The sequence below is a fragment of the Tachysurus vachellii genome, chromosome 2, assembly GCF_030014155.1.
Source record: "Tachysurus vachellii isolate PV-2020 chromosome 2, HZAU_Pvac_v1, whole genome shotgun sequence".
Lineage (NCBI taxonomy): Eukaryota > Metazoa > Chordata > Actinopteri > Siluriformes > Bagridae > Tachysurus > Tachysurus vachellii.
This window is the reverse complement of record NC_083461.1, coordinates 6,717,333-6,736,461: the sequence shown is the minus strand read 5'-3', so window position 1 is coordinate 6,736,461 and position 19,129 is coordinate 6,717,333. Positions and strand designations below refer to the sequence as shown.

The following is a 19,129-nucleotide window of genomic DNA, read 5'->3' as shown; positions in this document are numbered from 1 at the left end:
TAAAAAAATAAACACAGGTATCAGGGTGGGTTTGGGATTAAAAAATACGCTCTGTCCATAATTTGGCTTAGTCATAGTTCGTCTTTCACTGTGTACCCCAGTTTGTACAGAAATAATAAAAAAGGAATAATAATAATAATATTAATAATAATAAGAATAAGAATATTATACAGATAACAAATTAACATATTCATAAATAGAGTATAAAAATAAATGAGACATGTCAAAGCATTTTGGAGCAACTACATCTGACATCTGGATTTTTCTCATTCAGACATGGCTTTACAGCTGCAATACTGTGTGTGTGTGTGTGTGTGTGTGTGTGTGTGTGTGTGTGTGTGTGTGTGTGTTTATACAATGTCATAAAGAGTTTGGTATTTGCTTATAGATACTATATATACTGATTTTATTCCTATTCTCAGTTCACAAAACACAGCTAAAGCTGATATGTGAAAATAAAGGAAGTAACCCTGAAATGAAAGGTTAGGGGAAGGCTAATGGGGGCAGAGGGGTTGGTGGGGTAGTTGAGTCCTCCTCATGAGCAGATGATGAACGATGGAAAAAAAAAAAGCCACCTTTTACCTCTGTTTATCAGACATGCAATGACTTGAAGGCTCTACCTCCTTGTGGGTTTATTATGAAGCACAGTAGATTACAGTAATGTACAAATCACACGCTCCTCTTCCTCTTCCTCTTCAGATGATGTGTGACGCAGTTTTACAGGATGGTACTGTAGATGCCTGAGGATCGTATCTCTGACGTCCTACACACAGACAGAAATCTAGTGACCTAAAAATAACACTGAGTAGACATGAAAAAAACCCATTTAATTAATCATTCAAGACATGATTAATGTCTGAGTCACGAGTCTAATATAAATTCTGTACTAAAAGCCTGTGGCCTCATCAAACTTTTACAAACAGAAAGAATTCACAAAGAATTTAAATTGACATTCTTAAAAAACGTTCTTTTTTTTTTTGGTTGTTTAATTCTACCGTTGTTTAATTCAGCTTCTTTCAGAAAGTACATTAAAAAAAACTAAATTGCTGAACAATTTAATTATGAATAAATTATAATACAAATTATGAATATATAAGAAAAGCTCACTTTGAAGAAATGGTTACTTTGAATAAAAGCAGCGGGTAAATGATCAGGGAGCAAGAAAACACAACAGGCTGTAATGTTATAGGGAAATAGAGAATGCCAAGGGACGAGACGTGTGGCAATTTATTACTGAAGAATAATTTATTACTGAAGAATAATTTATTACTGAAGAATAATTTATTACTGAAGAATAATTTATTACTGAAGAATAATTTATTACTGAATGTCACATCATGACAAACGTGTTAGACTTAAATGCTAAGGAAGGAGACAAATTATGTTCTGTTCTTACTTAAACGAAAGCTGTGATAAACAATGCTCTCTCTCTCTCTCTCTCTCTCACTCTCTCACTTTCTCTATCTCTCAATCTCTCACACTTACTCTCATTCTCTCTCTCATTTTCATTCTCTTTTCTCTCTCTCTTTCTCTCTCATTCGCTCATACTTTCATTCCCTCATTGTCTCTCCCTTTACCTCTCTCTCTCTCTCTCTCTCTCTCTCTCTCTCTCTCTATCTCTCAATCTCTCACACTTACTCTCATTCTCTCTCTCATTTTCATTCTCTTTTCTCTCTCTCTTTCTCTCTCGTTTGCTCATACTTTCATTCCCTCATTGTCTCTCCCTTTACCTCTCTCTCTCTCTCTCTCTCTCTCTCTCTCTCTCTCTCTCTCTCTCTCTCTCTCTCTCTCTCTCTCTCTCTCTCTCTCTCTCTCTCTTACTATCTCTCTCTCTTTCTCTCTCTCTCTCTTACTCTCTCTCTCTCTTTCTCTCTCTCTTACTCTCTCTCTCTTTCTATCTCTCAATCTCTCACACTTACTCTCATTCTCTCTCATTTTCATTCTCTTTTCTCTCTCTCTTTCTCTCTCAATCGCTCATACTTTCATTCCCTCATTGTCTCTCCCTCTACCTCTCTTTCTCTCTCTCTCTCACTATCACTCACTCACTCACTCACTCACTCACTCACTCACTCACTCACTCACTCACTCACTCACTCTCTCTCGATCTCTCGCTCTCTTTCTTATTCCCTCACACTTTTGTTCTCGTTCTCTTTCTGTCATTTTTCAGTGTAAATTTCCTGAAGACTTTCCAGAACTTAAATCAGACTTCTCCTTCAGAAACATCACCACATCACTGATTAGATGCTTTACTTTGTGAAACATAACACATTAGTGTGTGGGCATCAGGGCATCAGCATCAGTGTGGGCATCAGTATTAACTCATGTTCATGTTATAGCCAGAGGTTTCTGAGCGCTGTTAAACTATAATAATGAACCTCTTCTGATCATACATGTAAACACAAAGACCTCCTGATCAGTACAATGCTAACAATTGGAATAATGTTGACTTTATGGTCAGTGACGTTATTAAATCAGTGACAGGAACACCAGTGACATTGTGTATGAAATTTGTATTAGTGTGAATATATTTGTATATTGTGTATGTTTGATGAAGAACTTACCCAGCATCCACTTCTTCAGAACAAATTCTTGCTTTTCTGTAAAAAAACAAACAAAAAAAAATATCTTAATTACCCCACCCTATTTTAAATTACTCTAAAAATTTTATCTCTAGTTTGGGTTATTATAGACTTGTGTTTATTTATTTATTCATTTATTTATTCATATTTTCGAATGGTTTAATTTTTTTATTAATATTTATTCTTATTCTTTAATGGATGGTACATTCAGCTTTCTTTACTTGGCATGTGAGCGTAAAATAAAGTATATTTTACCTCAGAAAAACACACAGAGCCATAAAATAACACAAAAGAAAACACATACTCTATCATAAAGCCACAACTTTACTGTAAACTGTGACCATTTGCTTTGTGTTTATGAGCATTGTGACCATTATTCTCCTAGTGCATCCTGGTGCCTCATGTGTTTTTTGCTCTTCTTATAGTTTATTAGTATTACATTTATGGAATGTGGAAGATGCCCGTATCCAGAGAGATTTATTACATCTATAGAACCGAGCAGTTGAGGGTAAAGGGCCTTGCTTAAGGGCGCAGAAGTGACACCCAGGTGGTGTTGGGATAGTTTGGTAGTCCAACATCAAAATAAATGTATACATCGGAGTTCATATTAAATGCTAAATTACCCCATTTTTCTTCCCTTTTTGCTATTAACTAGAGCGGTTGGTGCTCATGCTTAATCACAGGGCAGTGTAACACACTTGGAGGTAGCTGTTATCTGCCCTCTTCCACATAGTGTACATGAAGCCATACTGTAGTTACTGTGATTGACAGGAGAAACAGTTTTGGCTTTCTTGGCTAATGGCTATGGATGGCTCGGTTGTCATCAGGGTTTAAACTCACAATCTCCTGACAATCGCGAGAAACCATTAGTGACTTCATTCATTCATTCATCTTCTACCGCTTATCCGAACTACCTCGGGTCACGGGGAGCCTGTGCCTATCTCAGGCGTCATCGGGCATCAAGGCAGGATACACCCTGGACGGAGTGCCAACCCATCACAGGGCACACACACACTCTCATTCACTCACACACTCACACACTACGGACAATTTTCCAGAGATGCCAATCAACCTACCATGCATGTCTTTGGACCGGGGGAGGAAACCGGAGCACATGGAGGAAACCCCCGAGACACGGGGAGAACATGCAAACTCCACACACACAAGGCGGAGGCGGGAATCGAACCCCCAACCCTGGAGGTGTGAGGTGAACGTGCTAACCACCATTAGTGACTTTTTGAAGGGAAATTTCTTAATTGTATTGTGCTGTAATTATTTTTGCTGTATTTCTCTCTCATCCTCACATATTCAGTCTGAGAGAACCAAGCTGGGCTTAGCTCTCTGTGCAAGCCACACTTACCACAATTACAAGAAAACCTCTGAACCTCTGCTGTTCCTAGTGTACATGCTTCAGAACTCGCTTCAGAAGACCAGAGAACAGAAAACAACACACAAAGAACAGAAAAAAGGAGCAAACCCAAGAAAAAAAAAACATGGACATAAAGAAACAATGCAAAAAAGTACAGAAGTGAGAAAGAAATTAATACAAACAAGGCCAAGTGAAAATGATCAAAAGCTTTAACACAGAGAGAGAGAGAGAGAGAGAGAGAGAGAGAGAGAGAGAGAGAGAGAGAGAGAGAGAGACAGAGAGAGAAACAGAGTCATGCTGGAAAAATATCAAACAGAAACGAATAAAATCTCTGGTTCTGAGAGACGGCGAAGACATGAGCTTAGTCCACGTCACAAAAATGAGAAAACAGTCTGTTTAACAGTCTCTCAGGCTGACCTGAATATAAAAGGCACATAATTCTGCAGGCTGTGGAGAATCTTCCTGCATGATAATGACAATGTCTGCACTGAAGTTTCTTCTGCCCCAAGTGGGGCAGCATGGTGGGGGATGGGGTAGATTTAAGGCAATAAAAAGCAATAATGGCAGCAAAGAGCAAAACTAAAACAATTGTAGCAATACTGTGGGGTATATAAGGGCAGTGTGGGATAGTAATAAGTAAACATGGAGCTATAGGGGCAGTAGAGGGCAGCAGAGAGCAAACATGGGCTAGAGATGGCAAGGTAGAGCAATAGAGGATGGAATTATGTTAGAAAGACATGCTTGAGCTGGGTATTTAAATGGTCGTCTCCAGTCTTTTGTGGAACTTTACCTTCTTCTTGGCCTGTAAAAGCTCCTGGTAGGCACTGGATCGAATAAAGCGGCTGTATGAGTCGCTCTTCATCAGCTTATAGATGTGCTCCTGAAAACAAAGAACAAGAGCATTAAATTTAAATGTAAACATACACAATATTAGTTTTTTTTAAATAAGGATTTGATTCTGATTATTAGAAGAGGAGAATTGGATTGTAATTATACACTGGGTGTGGAGAAGATTTTGTTAGCAGAAGGCAATGGAAAGCAAAAGTGAGGTGGAATGCAGCAGTAGAGGGCAGTGTAGGGTGGTAATAGGCAACTGATGTGGAGTAGAGGTCAACGGGGGCAGAATGATGCAGTGCAAGGCATCAGTGGACAAACTGGTTTAGAAAAGGGCAAATGAGAGCAGTAGGGATAGGTAGAGGACATATTTCAGTACCAGAAAGCATTTGAGGGCAGTAGATGGCAGTAAAGGCAAGATTGAGGCAGTATGGAGCAGTAGAAGAAAATTTGGGGAAGTAATTGGTTGAAGTGGGGCATATTGGAGGACTTGGGGCAAGTAGAGGACACACTGAAGCACCAGAGAGCATTTGGGAAATAGAGGGCAATAAAGGCAAAATTTGAGGTAGCAAGGAGCAATAGATAAGTAAACTGAAACAGTAGGAGGCAAACTGGGGTGATAGAGAGCAGTATAGGGTAAATTAGGGAAGTTAAGGCATAAGAGGTCAATTAAGCCAGTGAGAGGCTATAGGGTGCAAAATTAGAGGTAGGCTGAAAAATTGGAGCAGTAAGGGGTAGCAGAGGCACAGTACATGTAACTCATCCCATCACACTGATCACATGTAACTCATCCCATCACACTGATCACATGTAACTCATCCCATCACACTGATCACAGGTAACTAACCCCGTCACACTGATCACATGTAACTCATCCCATCACACTGATCACATGTAACTCACCCTGTCACATGGATCACATGTAACTCATCTCATCACACTGATCACGTGTAAAACATCCCGTCACACTGATCATATGTAACTCATCCCATCACACTGAACCAGTATATGTAACTCATCCCGTCACACTGATCACATGTAACTCATCCTGTCACACTGATCACACGTAACTCATCCTGTCACACTGATCACATGTAACTCATCCTGTCACACTGATCACATGTAACTCATCCTGTCACACTGATCACATGTAACTCATCCTGTCACACTACACAAGTACACGTAACACATTAGTGTGACCTGAGCATCTTCAAACGTGTAGCGTCCGGGGTCTTTGACATTCTGCATGGTCTTATCGTAGCTCTTGGAGTCCAGGTTGATGGCACTTGGGGCTCCGGGGGCCAGAAACTCATCCCAGATCTCCTGCACTTGATTGGGCACCTTACGGATCGGCTGCTTCTTAAGCTCCTGCACAGCAAGCCAAAACCTGCGACACACACACACACCCACACACACACAATACACATAACCAAACAGAATTTACTTTTACATTTACTTTTGTATAATGTGCATAAGACATAAGTAAATAAACATTTGTGAACATTTATTAACAGAAAGTTTTGGACAGATAAGGACTTATGCTTTCAAGAATAAAGTTTAAAGACTACAGTACCAGGTGTATTCATGGTATATGTAGTATTGTGTGAAGTTAATTAATGGATACATTTCTGACAATTATTGCCTTATGTACTTTGTTTGCTTATGTAATTTGTATTTGCTAAAATAATGCTTAACCATTCATTATTAACATACTATAACATAACATACTATAACATGTTTATAACAAGTGGATTAGTAGCCATGAAAATGGTCCTAAATTGTTACGCTAATATAAAGATATACATAGATATACGATAGAAATAAACGTGTGAGGGCGAGTTTCTCTTACCACAGGTTCTCTGAGCTGAATTCAGATTCCAGGAACTTCAGGAACTGGTCTCTTCCTACAGGATCCTTCAGAACCTCATCACACCCAAAACCCCAGCGCCGCACCCTCTGCTGAACCGGCTCCTTACTGAGAGAGAAAGAGAAAGTGAGTAATAGTAAAAGAGTTATCTTACTAAACATGTAAAATGCCAAAAAAACACAACCATGAGATAAACTGAACAGATTAATTTTTTTAGTTTTACAATTTACATTTTTGCCTGAAGGCTGAAAGACTGAATCCTGTTTAAAGACATACTAATGACTGCACATGACTTGGCTTATTAATGAACTTATTTATGAATCAATTTGTTAATAAATTAACCTTCTTGTTCATCCATTACCATAATGCTTTAAAATGCGTTGACCTTAAACTAAAGGTCAATTCATACTGAAATTATTTTCAAAGTGGCTCCCAAGTGCCACCCCAAATCAACCCACCCCTTCCCATATTCAGCAACCCACAAACACCTCACAAGTGGTGATTAGTTTACTGAAATCTTCCCTGTGATGTACTGGCATCCCATGCTATGTGTACGTCCCCTTATGCCTCAGAGTTCTTGGGATTGGCACAAGGATAACATGCTTACTGAATGAATAAATAAATGAACGAATGGACAGAAAGTACAGAGAAGATTTAGCAATGTTGACACACTCAATCCGCTCACCATGCTCAGGAAGAGAGGAACCGAGGGTGACGGATAGACATAGAGAGTTAGCGTTTAATTATGTTGACACAACTCTATGTGTTCAGCTCAGAGAGAGAGAGAGAGAGAGAGAGAGAGAGAGAGAGAGAGAGAGAGAAAGAGAGATGGATTAAAGGTATTGATAGGTGTCTATCTCTTGCCAGCAGCAGGTGTGAGCGATAGAAGAGATAGATTCACACATGACAGGAAGATAAGGTCATTTCTAAGCAAATACGCCTCAGTAAATATGTAAGCGCAGGCAACAGAACAGGAGGGCTGATCTGTAACCTGGTGAGTGTGTGGTCTTCTCATAGACCTGTTAAATATAGCCATATTATACCACAGCACTACTAAATGGATCTCTGATTAGCCAGATTATTGGTGGCAGTGATTCGTTTTCTGTAACAGCACACAGAACCTAGTGGCAGTGTAGAATTTACATAAACACACTCATCATTTCTATCATAACAGCTTACACATAAAACATATGCAATTGTTGATATAGTGAAGCTTTTTGTTTTGGAAGGAGTCTCCAGTTTCAGTTTGGTGTTACAATACATTGACACATCCAACGATTTTATTGCTGCAAGTCACCAATTGCATCTTAACAACGTTTATCAGTGGATGGAGCAACTACAACTAAAAATAACTTTTCTTGCTGCTAAACATTCTGAAGGGAGATTTAATGTTTGTGGATAAAATTTAGCAGCGTATATCTGATGGAGATGAAGGTAAAGCAGAGTGTGCTCTTTGCCACCGATCACGTTCACTCTACTGTCTTCACTCCTAACGGTAGAAGTTACACGAGTCGCTCCATATTTGCATAAAGGGAAACTTTTTTCAACTTTGTTAGTTGTTCTATTTCCTAAAGTTGCCGGAAGTCGGTAGGGCTCACTTACAAGGAATGATCTCTGGTTGCTTAGTGGCTTTGAGTCGTTGTAAGTGTGAATGCAGCATTAAAGCAAGAATGAATAAAAAATATGTTGCAGTTTTTATTGGTATAAAAGGAATAAAGCACACCTGAATGTACTGGAAAAAAAGCAACACAGGGTAGGTAGCAGTAACTCCGCTTCATGTCAAGCTACATCCCATCCCACCAATAATGTTGATTATTTTCCTATAACAGCACACCCATAACGTTTTATTTCTCAACTAGAATACTGTACAGACTTTTTACTAAAATATTGCTGATTTTCGTTTTAAGTGTGAAATTCTTGCTGGTTGTTTATTTCCTATTTCCTCATCCTGCTGGTGAAAGAGCACTAAAGTTCTCCTGCTGTTTTCAACAAAATCCAGGAACGTTGCAGATTTTTTTACTAGTTTAGTTCCATTCTCAGTCTTCTGACAAAGCATGAACCAGGCACATTGCCTCTGGCTCCTGAGTTGTGTCTTGCATATAAACTGTATTCTTTTCAGCAGCAGGGTGCGCAATGTCTCTTACACACACACACACACACACCACACACACACACACACACACACACACACACACACACGAGCACACCAGTACACCTAAACTTAAAGAGCCCGCTAAGGAGGAACTACAGGAACAGGCACACACACACACACACACACACACACACACACACACACACCTGGCTTCCAGTTCCCAGAGAGCATTGTCGTCTGAGATCCAGGGGTTTGATGTCTCAGGTGAGGTTAGGAAGGGGTCGTACTCTATGTACTGCTCTGTGTAGCTCAACAAACTGCAGTGAGGGGGAAAAAAAAGCTCAAAAGGGCAACATATAACAGTCATAATGCTTTATAGATATTACATAACTTCACATATTTGCACAAAATATGTATATAATTCTACCACACACATCATGTGCACACACCTTTCTGCAACTTTGGACATTTTTAACCGATGTCTGTCCAACTGTGCTTGCCAATACTGTATCTGTAAGGAAGACAAAAACATTTCTTATATTCATAGCAGCTTAGGATCAATAATTAAGAGCAACTAGTCAACTAAATTATTAACATTAATTCAGAGTGAAACCAGAAGCCAGTGTTTGTTTGCTACATTAAAACACTTCCTGTTTCTTATTTTCCTCTCTGACTCATTAACATTAAACAGCCGGATTAAGATTTAATGAGAACACAGCCTAAATTTGTCCTGTATTTTACAATGTACTCTGTACGCATAAAGAAATATCAGGATGGAAACTAAAGACGTAGAGCAGCTGCAGTCACTGAGTTTTAGCAACTTTCCTTCACTAATTCACACGCTATAGCTTAACATGTTAACATTCACTTGCATGATCCTAACTCTGTCAATCAACTAGTCATCAGTCAGCACTTACAAGTGTGTGTGTGTGTGTGTGTGTGTGTGTGTGTATGTGTGTGTTTGTTTCTGTAGCTCCTCCTCAGTAGGCTGTGTGATGGTGTGTGTGTGTATGTACGTGTGCGTGGCCCTCTTTAAGCTCAGGTGTGTGTGTGTGTGTGTGTATGTGTGGGTATGTGTGTGTATGTATATGTACCTGTTCATGTAGCTCCTCCTCAGTGGGCTCTTTAAGCTCAGGCGTGATATTGTGTGTGTGTGTGTGTGTGTGTGTGTGTGTGTGTGTGTGTGTGTGTATGTACTGTATGTACCTGGGCCTGTATCTCCTCCTCAGTGGCTCTTTAAGCTCAGGTGTGATATTGTGTGTGTGTGTGTGTGTGTGTGTGTGTGTATGTACCTGTTTCTGTATCTCTTCATCAGTGGGCTCTTTAAGCTCAGGTGTGATATTGTGTGTGTGTGCGTGTGTGTGTGCACATGTATTTGTACCTGTTCTTGTAGCTCCTCCTCAGTGGACTCTTTAAGCTCAGGTGTGATATTGTGTGTGTGTGTGTGTGTGTGTGTGTGTGTGTGTGTATGTACTGTATGTACCTGGGCCTGTATCTCCTCCTCAGTGGCTCTTTAAGCTCAGGTGTGATATTGTGTGTGTGTGTGTGTGTGTGTGTGTGTGTGTATGTACCTGTTTCTGTATCTCTTCATCAGTGGGCTCTTTAAGCTCAGGTGTGATATTGTGTGTGTGTGTGTGTGTGTGTGTGCACATGTATTTGTACCTGTTCTTGTAGCTCCTCCTCAGTGGACTCTTTAAGCTCAGGTATGATATTGTGTGTGCGTGTGTGTGTGTGTGTGTGTGTGTTCGTGTATTTGTACCTGTTCTTGTAGCTCCTCTTCAGTGGGCTCTTTAAGCTCAGGTGTGATATTGTGTGTGTGTGTGTGTGTGTGTGTGTGTGTGTGTTCGTGTATTTGTACCTGTTCTTGTAGCTCCTCTTCAGTGGGCTCTTTAAGCTCAGGTGTGCTGGTGTGTGTGGGACTGTGACTGCGGACGTCATTCTGTAAACCGTACACTGACTACACACCAAGAAACACAAATAAGCCATACATTCACCAACAGTGAAAAATAAAGCATTGACTAAAACTTTCAATCAATTTAAAACACCAACAAAACCTTTTAAAGCTTTTATTAATGTCTCTATTAATAATCCATTGTTTATTTTTAACTGTCCTTCTTCCACTGGGTGTGAAATAGCACAGACACCTGATTCTCAGATTTACCTTGCGTGTTTTGTGAGGCTGTTTCATCCTGGAGGATTTCTTGATGTCGGCTTCTGTCGTATTCACACAGCCAGGCTGTGATCAGTCACAGAGAAAACACGATGAATCATTAGTCTGAGTCAAACAAACAGAACACTCGCACTTGAACAGATTCGGGTTCACAGAAAACAACGAACCCGTCCCCCTGATGTGTGCTTGGATTTGTGATGAAACAATCTCCAGGGTTCAGTCAGACTAATCACTCATATTTCAGTCAGATGAAAATAGTGTTTTAAATGATACAGTAATAAATGACTATGACGACAATGTAATTTACACGTCATGCGTTAATGAAATTAAAGGCTATAAATCATATCACATTGCTTGTATAAGCCAGAAATTGTTTTATTTTAATACAATATAAATAAGACAAATATATCAGAAACCTTGTTTCATCAGAAACCCACACTTTTACTATTGTGGCACTGAAGACTGTCAGATAGATTAGCAAAAAAAATGTTTTTAACAAATTAGGTATGAATTAAGCCCCGCCTCCCGGGATGAATATATACAGTACGAGTAGCAGATCAATACTATTGTCAGAAATCAGGTCTGATTTTGTTGAAGTTCATGAAGTTGATCTCTAAAGGAATTACCAAATCTGCTACTGCCATACACACTCACGCACACACACACACACACACACACACACACACACACACACTTCTCTCTCATGTTATCTTATTACATCACTCTGTCCATTTCACACGCACACACCCACCGACACAAACTCAGTGTGAGGCTGAGAGTCAGTCTGTTCCCTAAGCCACACACAGACTAATAATCCCGGTCACATGATCACAGTCACATATTCATTAGACAGAAACACAGAACGTTTGCCAGATCACTACCGGATCTCAACAGTGTTCTTCTCTTATACACAAACATACACATACATGAAGGCTGTAAATGGAAATGATGACAATTTACTTAAACCCCATTTCACAGGACTTTAACATGCCACAGAATATTCTGCATCCTGCCAGCGTCATCTTAACATTATCAGTGACTGCCACCTTTCCTCAAAGGTTCCTTCAATAGTTAAGAGATCTTAGCTTCACAAAGGTCTTCTACTTTTTAATTGGTTCTCTTAAAGGGACAATTCGAAGAACCCTCTAAAATGAGTATATGACATTATACTTAAATTATATTATTATTAAAAACAGATTCTAGTGACTTTTAAGATAAATACTGACTAGAACACCATTATTTGCTTGATCCTTGTATAAAACATGACCTGGACATGCTGTTATAGGAAAGTTAACCACAATGACTCAAGCTTGATGTGGATACATGTTTCTTGCTCATGTCATGTCAGGGAGTTTTTCCTCACCAGCACCACATCGTTATAGATCCATTTAAATGATAGTGTATACTTTCTGTCATTCTATGTGAATCAGTTTTGACAATGAATCTTTGTGACAATGTCTGATGTTAAAATTGCTCTAAAAATTAAAACTGAACCGAACTGAAGTGGATTCTTCTTCTTCTTCTTCTTCTTCTTCTTCTTCTTCTTCTTCTTCTTCTTCTTTTTCTTCTTCTTCTTCTTATTATTGTTATTATTATCCTACTACAGCACAGTCTGACGTGGTTTATTGCTTTTGTATCAAAGCAATACCACAGCCTGCAATTTCTGTTTGATTTATACATAAATGTTTGTTTTATCCTTTATTCATTTATAGTTACAGTTTATGATTTGGAATGTCTGTGAGAAAATACTTCCTTTTATTACTTATTTCAAGTTTACTTATTTTATTACTTATTATGGCAGCTACAAAAAAAAAAAACTTTTATTATCTATTTTAAAGTTAATACAAATAATAAATAAATAAATAAATAAATAAATAAATAAATAAATAAATAAATAAATAATGCAGACTTTTCACTGGCAGAATATTTTCTGATTCTGGAGAATTTTTTTATTTTATTTTTTTATTTATTGATTAGAGCAATTCAACATCAGATTAGAGAATTTAACAGTGCTTTGGTACAATATATGTTCTCAAGTGTTATGATGGCTGTCATGTACTGTAATAATTATGAACAACTGTTATCTAGAGCACACTTGACACAAGCTGTCCTGGGAAGGAACATTATGACAAGTCTCATGATACTTAGTGCTGAACACTGCACTCATATCACTGGACAGCTCATGCCATCAAACATGATGTGATGATGGTATGGTGAAGTTTGTCATGGTGCAGAGTTGAAATAAAGTGTTCGGAAGAGGAACATCAACATAATTTAATTAGAAATCATGGTCGAACACGGACACTACAAAGTTCTGGTGCAGTGTGTGTGTGTGTGTGGTCTGTTAACTATAGAGTGCTAATACAGAAGTAAGAAAGCTTGAGACACAAAGCTGGATGAGGGGATTTTGTGTCTGTGTGTTTGTATGTGTATGTTTGTGTGTGTATGTGCACGTGCGTGTGGGGTGGAGGGATGTGTTATGTTCATGTGGTTGTTATATCACTATAAGGACGATGAAATTGCCAGAGAGACAGACAGACAGACAGATAGGTAGATATATAGACCGACTGATAGACTGATAGATAGACAGATGTAATGTATCTGTGTTTCACTAATATTCCATGCATAATGCGACATGGGAGCATGCTAAGGTATGGTGAAGGTACGCCAATGAAACCTTCGTGTATGATTGCATCGGTGTTATAATAATATGTGAACTAAAAAATTAAGAAAAAAATGGAATACAAAAAGAGTACTAGAAAGTCACAGGCAGTGAAGAGAATAGATCAGATTATATAACCATTAATGACTGACAGTGCTGTGAAAATCAATCAAAAACGGAATCTACAGTAGACCTTTAATTAGATTAATTCATATTCATTATATTCCCTCTCCTAAAAGTCCCAGTCTAATTGGATCTCATTTACATAGACCCTTCTATTCATTAAAAAAAGTGTCACTCTTAATTACACTAATTTGCATTGGTTCTTTCATTCATTAAAAAGAGGCTCACATTAATGTGCTCTCATTTCCTGCTTCTTCAGAAGTCTCCCATATGCCTTAGTGCTATTTTTTTATTTTAGTGCTGGACAGATTTTTTTTTACAAATTGACTGCCACATTAGATGCAGGTTCCCACCTTAATACTGAATTATTATTAAAAATTAATTCCACTGCATTATCGGTGTCTTAATCTATTTTAACTCAACTGGTAACATGTAGGGGCAGTGATGTAACATGTAATATGCAGACCCAGTGGTGTAACAAGTAACGTAGGGGCAGTGATGTAACACGTAACATGTAGGGGCAGTGATGTAACACGTAACATGTAGGGGCAGTGATGTAACACGTAACATGTAGGGGCAATGGTGTAACACGTAACATGTAGGGGCAGTGATGTAACACGTAACATGTAGGGGCAGTGATGTAACACGTAACATGTAGGGGCAGTGATGTAACACGTAACATGTAGGGGCAATGGTGTAACACGTAACATGTAGGGGCAGTGATGTAACACGTAACATGTAGGGGCAGTGATGTAACACGTAACATGTAGGGGCAGTGATGTAACACGTAACATGTAGGGGCAATGGTGTAACACGTAACATGTAGGGGCAGTGATGTAACACGTAACATGTAGGGGCAATGGTGTAACACGTAACATGTAGGGGCAGTGATGTAACACGTAACATGTAGGGGCAATGGTGTAACACGTAACATGTAGGGGCAGTGATGTAACACGTAACATGTAGGGGCAGTGATGTAACACGTAACATGTAGGGGCAGTGATGTAACACGTAACATGTAGGGGCAATGGTGTAACACGTAACATGTAGGGGCAGTGATGTAACACGTAACATGTAGGGGCAGTGATGTAACACGTAACATGTAGGGGCAGTGATGTAACACGTAACATGTAGGGGCAGTGATGTAACACGTAACATGTAGGGGCAATGGTGTAACACGTAACATGTAGGGGCAGTGATGTAACACGTAACATGTAGGGGCAGTGATGTAACATGTAGGGGCAGTGATGTAACACGTAACATGTAGGGGCAGTGATGTAACACGTAACATGTAGGGGCAGTGATGTAACATGTAGGGGCAGTGATGTAACATGTAGGGGCGTGTATGGTGTAACACGTAACATGTAGGGGCAGTGTAACCTGCTTAAAATGGAAAAGTTGGGATTGCAGGCACACTAAAAGAATTTTTTTTCCCAAAAAATAATTTTTACTCATACATAATGTATGAGTAAAGTCTGTTAATAATTAGTTACCACGACATAAATCATCATCTGTTTAATTTTAGGATTTGTTGTCACATCAACCAGGTACTGCATACTCAAGTACCTGTGTAGGCACAGCTCAAGGCTTGCTGGTGGCACACAGAATAAACATCTGCCTACATAGTAAACTCCCAGGCAGCGATGAGTAAAATCGAGTGGGATGAAGTTGTTGGTGAGTGTGACAGATATTAAAAAGGCTAATCAGATGAGTAGCACTGCTTAGAGAAAATAATACCCTGCCTCACCACGGGTCTGTGCACATCCCAGAAAGCTCGCTCTTGACTGTCTAGAATCTTCCGCTCGATTTTGTCCCGTTTCTTATCCACTCTGAAATCAAAGACAGGAAAAAGTAACACAGATGCTTATAAGTGTCTAAATTAGTACAGAAATTATTCGGTTTATTTGAGTGCTGGCATACAGAATATCCGTCATGAATAAGATTAAACTTGCTTACTGGTATTTCTAGTGCATATCTCGCAAAAAATTGGATCCTCCATGTTGCATACTGTACATCCTAAATGGCTTGAACTTAGCAGAAGAAGAACAAGAAGACGAAGAAGAAAAAGAAAAAAAAAGAAGCACTTCTCTATAGGGAGGATTTAGCCAATACTAGATTTTATGAAACTGTAAAACTATAAAAGCAGATGAGTGGCTTTTTTAGCAGCGGTATATTACAAATTAAGCAGTAATTTAGTAATTACTGTGAGTTTTAACATTTATTGGTGGACCTGGGATTCCAACTAACAACCTTCCAATCAGTGATCCATCACCTTAACCATTATGCTGCAACATCCAATAGCTTTATTATTTAACAGTATAAAGATCCTTATCCTTATTTAACATAATAAAGAGACATTAAAGTAAAGAATCCCTACACCACAATATTCTTTAGATTGTTATTTGATTTTTCCTGCAATTATAATTAATACAATTAGCTTAAGCTACACATTATATAAACTACAAAGAAAATAACAGCAAACATCATAGTTCATGTCATTTTTTGCTAAAAAATAACTAAAAAAAATTTCAATAATTTGTTTCTTATTGGTCAGTGCATAACTGACTTTCTTCTAATAAACAGACATGTAAAAAAGAAAGTTTGTAATACTAATGCAATGAGATATAATGTATTTATCAGAACTTCCTTGTCCATAAAACACGTACCACAGATCAGCTAGACATCAATGTTTAGCTCATGTTAACAGATAAATCAACATTGTGTCCTAAACCACATCAGCTAGTGAAGAACCGGAAGTGGTTGGAAGCGGATATTTACAGAAAAATAGTTGTTAATCTGTTAGTTGTTAGTGAAATTATCATAATTGATGCAATACAAAACTAAATGTTTATATACACAGTTTCAGATAGACGTTTGTGAAGCCTTTAGAAATGTCTATATTTCTGAATAAATATGACCCAAAACATCCACAGATTTTCACACAAGTCCTATAAGTAAACAAAAAATATTATACGTCTTCATTTAATTACTTAGATAAATGATCTGATCCAGTATAACATATCTTTGACTTGAAAAAGTATGTGAAACTTTGTTTTCATTATCTGTTTTGTGCAGCAATAACTGATCAAAAACCTGAGCAAAAAATTCTGATCAATCCTGGGAAGACTTGGAAGAATTCTATCCCATTCTTCAATACAGAACAACTTCAACACTGAGATTTTAGTGGGTGTCCTCACATGAACTGCTTGCTTCAGGTCCTTCCACAACATTTCTTTTGGATTAAAAGTCAGGACTTTTTTTTAAAACATTATCTTTATTCCTCTTTAATCATTCTTTAGTAGACAGACTTGGGTGCTTGTGCTCGTTGTCTTGGCGTATGACCTATTTTCACTTGAGATTCAGTTCATGGACAGATGTCTTACCACTTTAGAATTCACTGGTATAATTCTGAATTCATTGTTCCATCAATGATGGCAAGCTGTTCTGGCCCAGATGCAGCAATTCAGGCCCAAAGCATGATACTACCACCACCATGTTTCACAGAAGGTTTAAGGTTCTTATGCTTGAATTCAGTATTTTCCAAAAATTAAAATTTTCTCATTTAAACCAAAACGTTTTATTCTGGTCTCATACATCCACAAATTATTTTTCCAATAGTCCTATGGCTTGTCCACATGATCTTTATCAAACATCATGGGCAGCATTTATCTTTTTGGAAAGTAGTGGCTTTCTCCTTGCTGTCGCGGTATCGCCAGGTTCTCCCCTCACACAGCAAACCAGATCCTAATCACCTGAGTTTTAATCAGCGTCACCTGGCACCTAACATTACCGCACTGCATAAAAGACACTCACACACACACACACACACACACACACACACACATTGTCCGGTCTCGTACGCGCTAGCTGCTGATGCACGCTGTGTCTACTAACCTGACTCTTTATCTCTCTTTATCAGTAGTTCCCCAAGTTCATCGTCCACCCAAGGATCTAATCTTCGTGGGTCGGCTTCCAGTGTTCCCGTGTGTGTGTGTTGGAGCTTCACCTGCACTGTTGCACCCTCGCTCACTTCATTCACCTCAGTTTATCAATAAACTCTGTTATTTTTACGTAATCTCCGTTGTCTTCTGTCCCAGACATTTGCAGCTCTGCCAGACTCATGAACAGTAACATAAGCAAAAGTAAAAGGGGCCTTTAGTTGCTTAGAACCTACCCTGCCTTCCTTTCTGACCTAACAGACTATTACATGTCTTGCTTTGGAGTGATCTTTGTAGGTTGATCACTTCTGGGGAGTGTACAGTACCAATGGTCTTAAATGTTCTCCATTTGTACACAATCTGTCTGATTATAGGGTATAGAGAGATTATAGAGTTTTGGAGTCCAAACACTTTGAGATGATTTTGTAACCTTTTCCAGCCTGACGAGTAACAATAACTCTTTTTCTTAAGTTCTCGGAAATCTCACTTGTTTTTTCCATGATCCACTTCCACAAACACACGTTGTGAACTTTGATATATCTCTGTTCTTTAAATAAAACAGGGCACTCACAGACACCTGATTGTCTTCTCATTGATTGAAAACAGATAAACTCTAACTTGAACTTGAAATTAAATACTAATCCTAGAGGCTAACATACTTTTGCCACTCACAGATATCTAATATTGGAATATTTTCCTGAATAAAAAACATTACCATTTATGAAATATTTGTCTGATTTGTTTGACTGGATTCACTTTGTCTGGATTTTAGGACTTGTGTGAAAATCTGATGGTGTTTTAAGTCACATTAATGCAGAAATGTAGACATTTTGAAAGAGTTTACAAACTTTTACATGACACTATAGATATGCATATATAATCAGTTAATGTGGGACCATGTGGTTTACAACACAGACTATTTCAGTGTCTTAATGCAGTTTGTCTCCTTTCCATACTCACTTAGCTTGTGCTTCTGCTTGCATAAATATAAACTCCCATTTCCGTGCGAAAGCCCTCTGTAGCCGCGCTAAACTTTCCTGAAAGCACACAAACAAGCACGCATGTACTTCCATACATGAGACTTGATCATTTTCTATCTTTTGATCCACATGCCTGTGATTTATTATTTTCTAAGTGATTTTTTTTGTCTGAGCAATGACATTCACCAGTGTTTTGCATTTTAGCTCTAAGGACAACACTTCCATCTGCTTTTATTAGATTGAAATCCCTATTTTCTAATAATTGTCTAATGGACCCCATATTATTTTGCCCATTTAAACCCTCTGTGCTTTCTTTTGTTTTTAAAAAATAAATCTGTCATGCATTTATGTCTCCAGTTATGAGCCATGGGCCTTAGAATTTGCTCAGTTCTCTGTTAGATTTGACTGCTTTTGATTTACTGATCATAGATATGCCAATATTGAGCTGGACCTTTGTTATAGATTTTACTTTCCAGATGTTTCCCCATAGAAACAAATCCATCCCTGATAAACTA

General features: G+C 38.4%; 1 protein-coding gene across 2 annotated transcripts in view; it reads right to left on the bottom strand.

Annotated features, from left to right (window-relative positions):
• Positions 1-409: 409 nt before the first annotated feature.
• rgs7b (regulator of G protein signaling 7b) overlaps positions 410-19,129 on the bottom strand; it is a 96,819-nt gene continuing 78,099 nt past the window's right edge. The window contains exons 8-18 of one of the 2 annotated variants that reach the window (XM_060895074.1): positions 18,595-18,671; positions 15,444-15,525; positions 10,903-10,977; positions 10,600-10,698; positions 9,191-9,252; positions 8,948-9,058; positions 6,632-6,757; positions 5,983-6,169; positions 4,739-4,828; positions 2,562-2,597; positions 410-789 (exon numbers count right to left, since the gene is read on the bottom strand). In XM_060895074.1, the coding sequence (XP_060751057.1) occupies positions 2,577-2,597; positions 4,739-4,828; positions 5,983-6,169; positions 6,632-6,757; positions 8,948-9,058; positions 9,191-9,252; positions 10,600-10,698; positions 10,903-10,977; positions 15,444-15,525; positions 18,595-18,671 (930 nt within the window). In that variant the 3' untranslated portion in view covers positions 410-789; positions 2,562-2,576. The remainder of the gene's footprint in view (positions 790-2,561; positions 2,598-4,738; positions 4,829-5,982; positions 6,170-6,631; positions 6,758-8,947; positions 9,059-9,190; positions 9,253-10,599; positions 10,699-10,902; positions 10,978-15,443; positions 15,526-18,594; positions 18,672-19,129) is intronic. The other variant, XM_060895065.1, reaches the window with a different exon arrangement.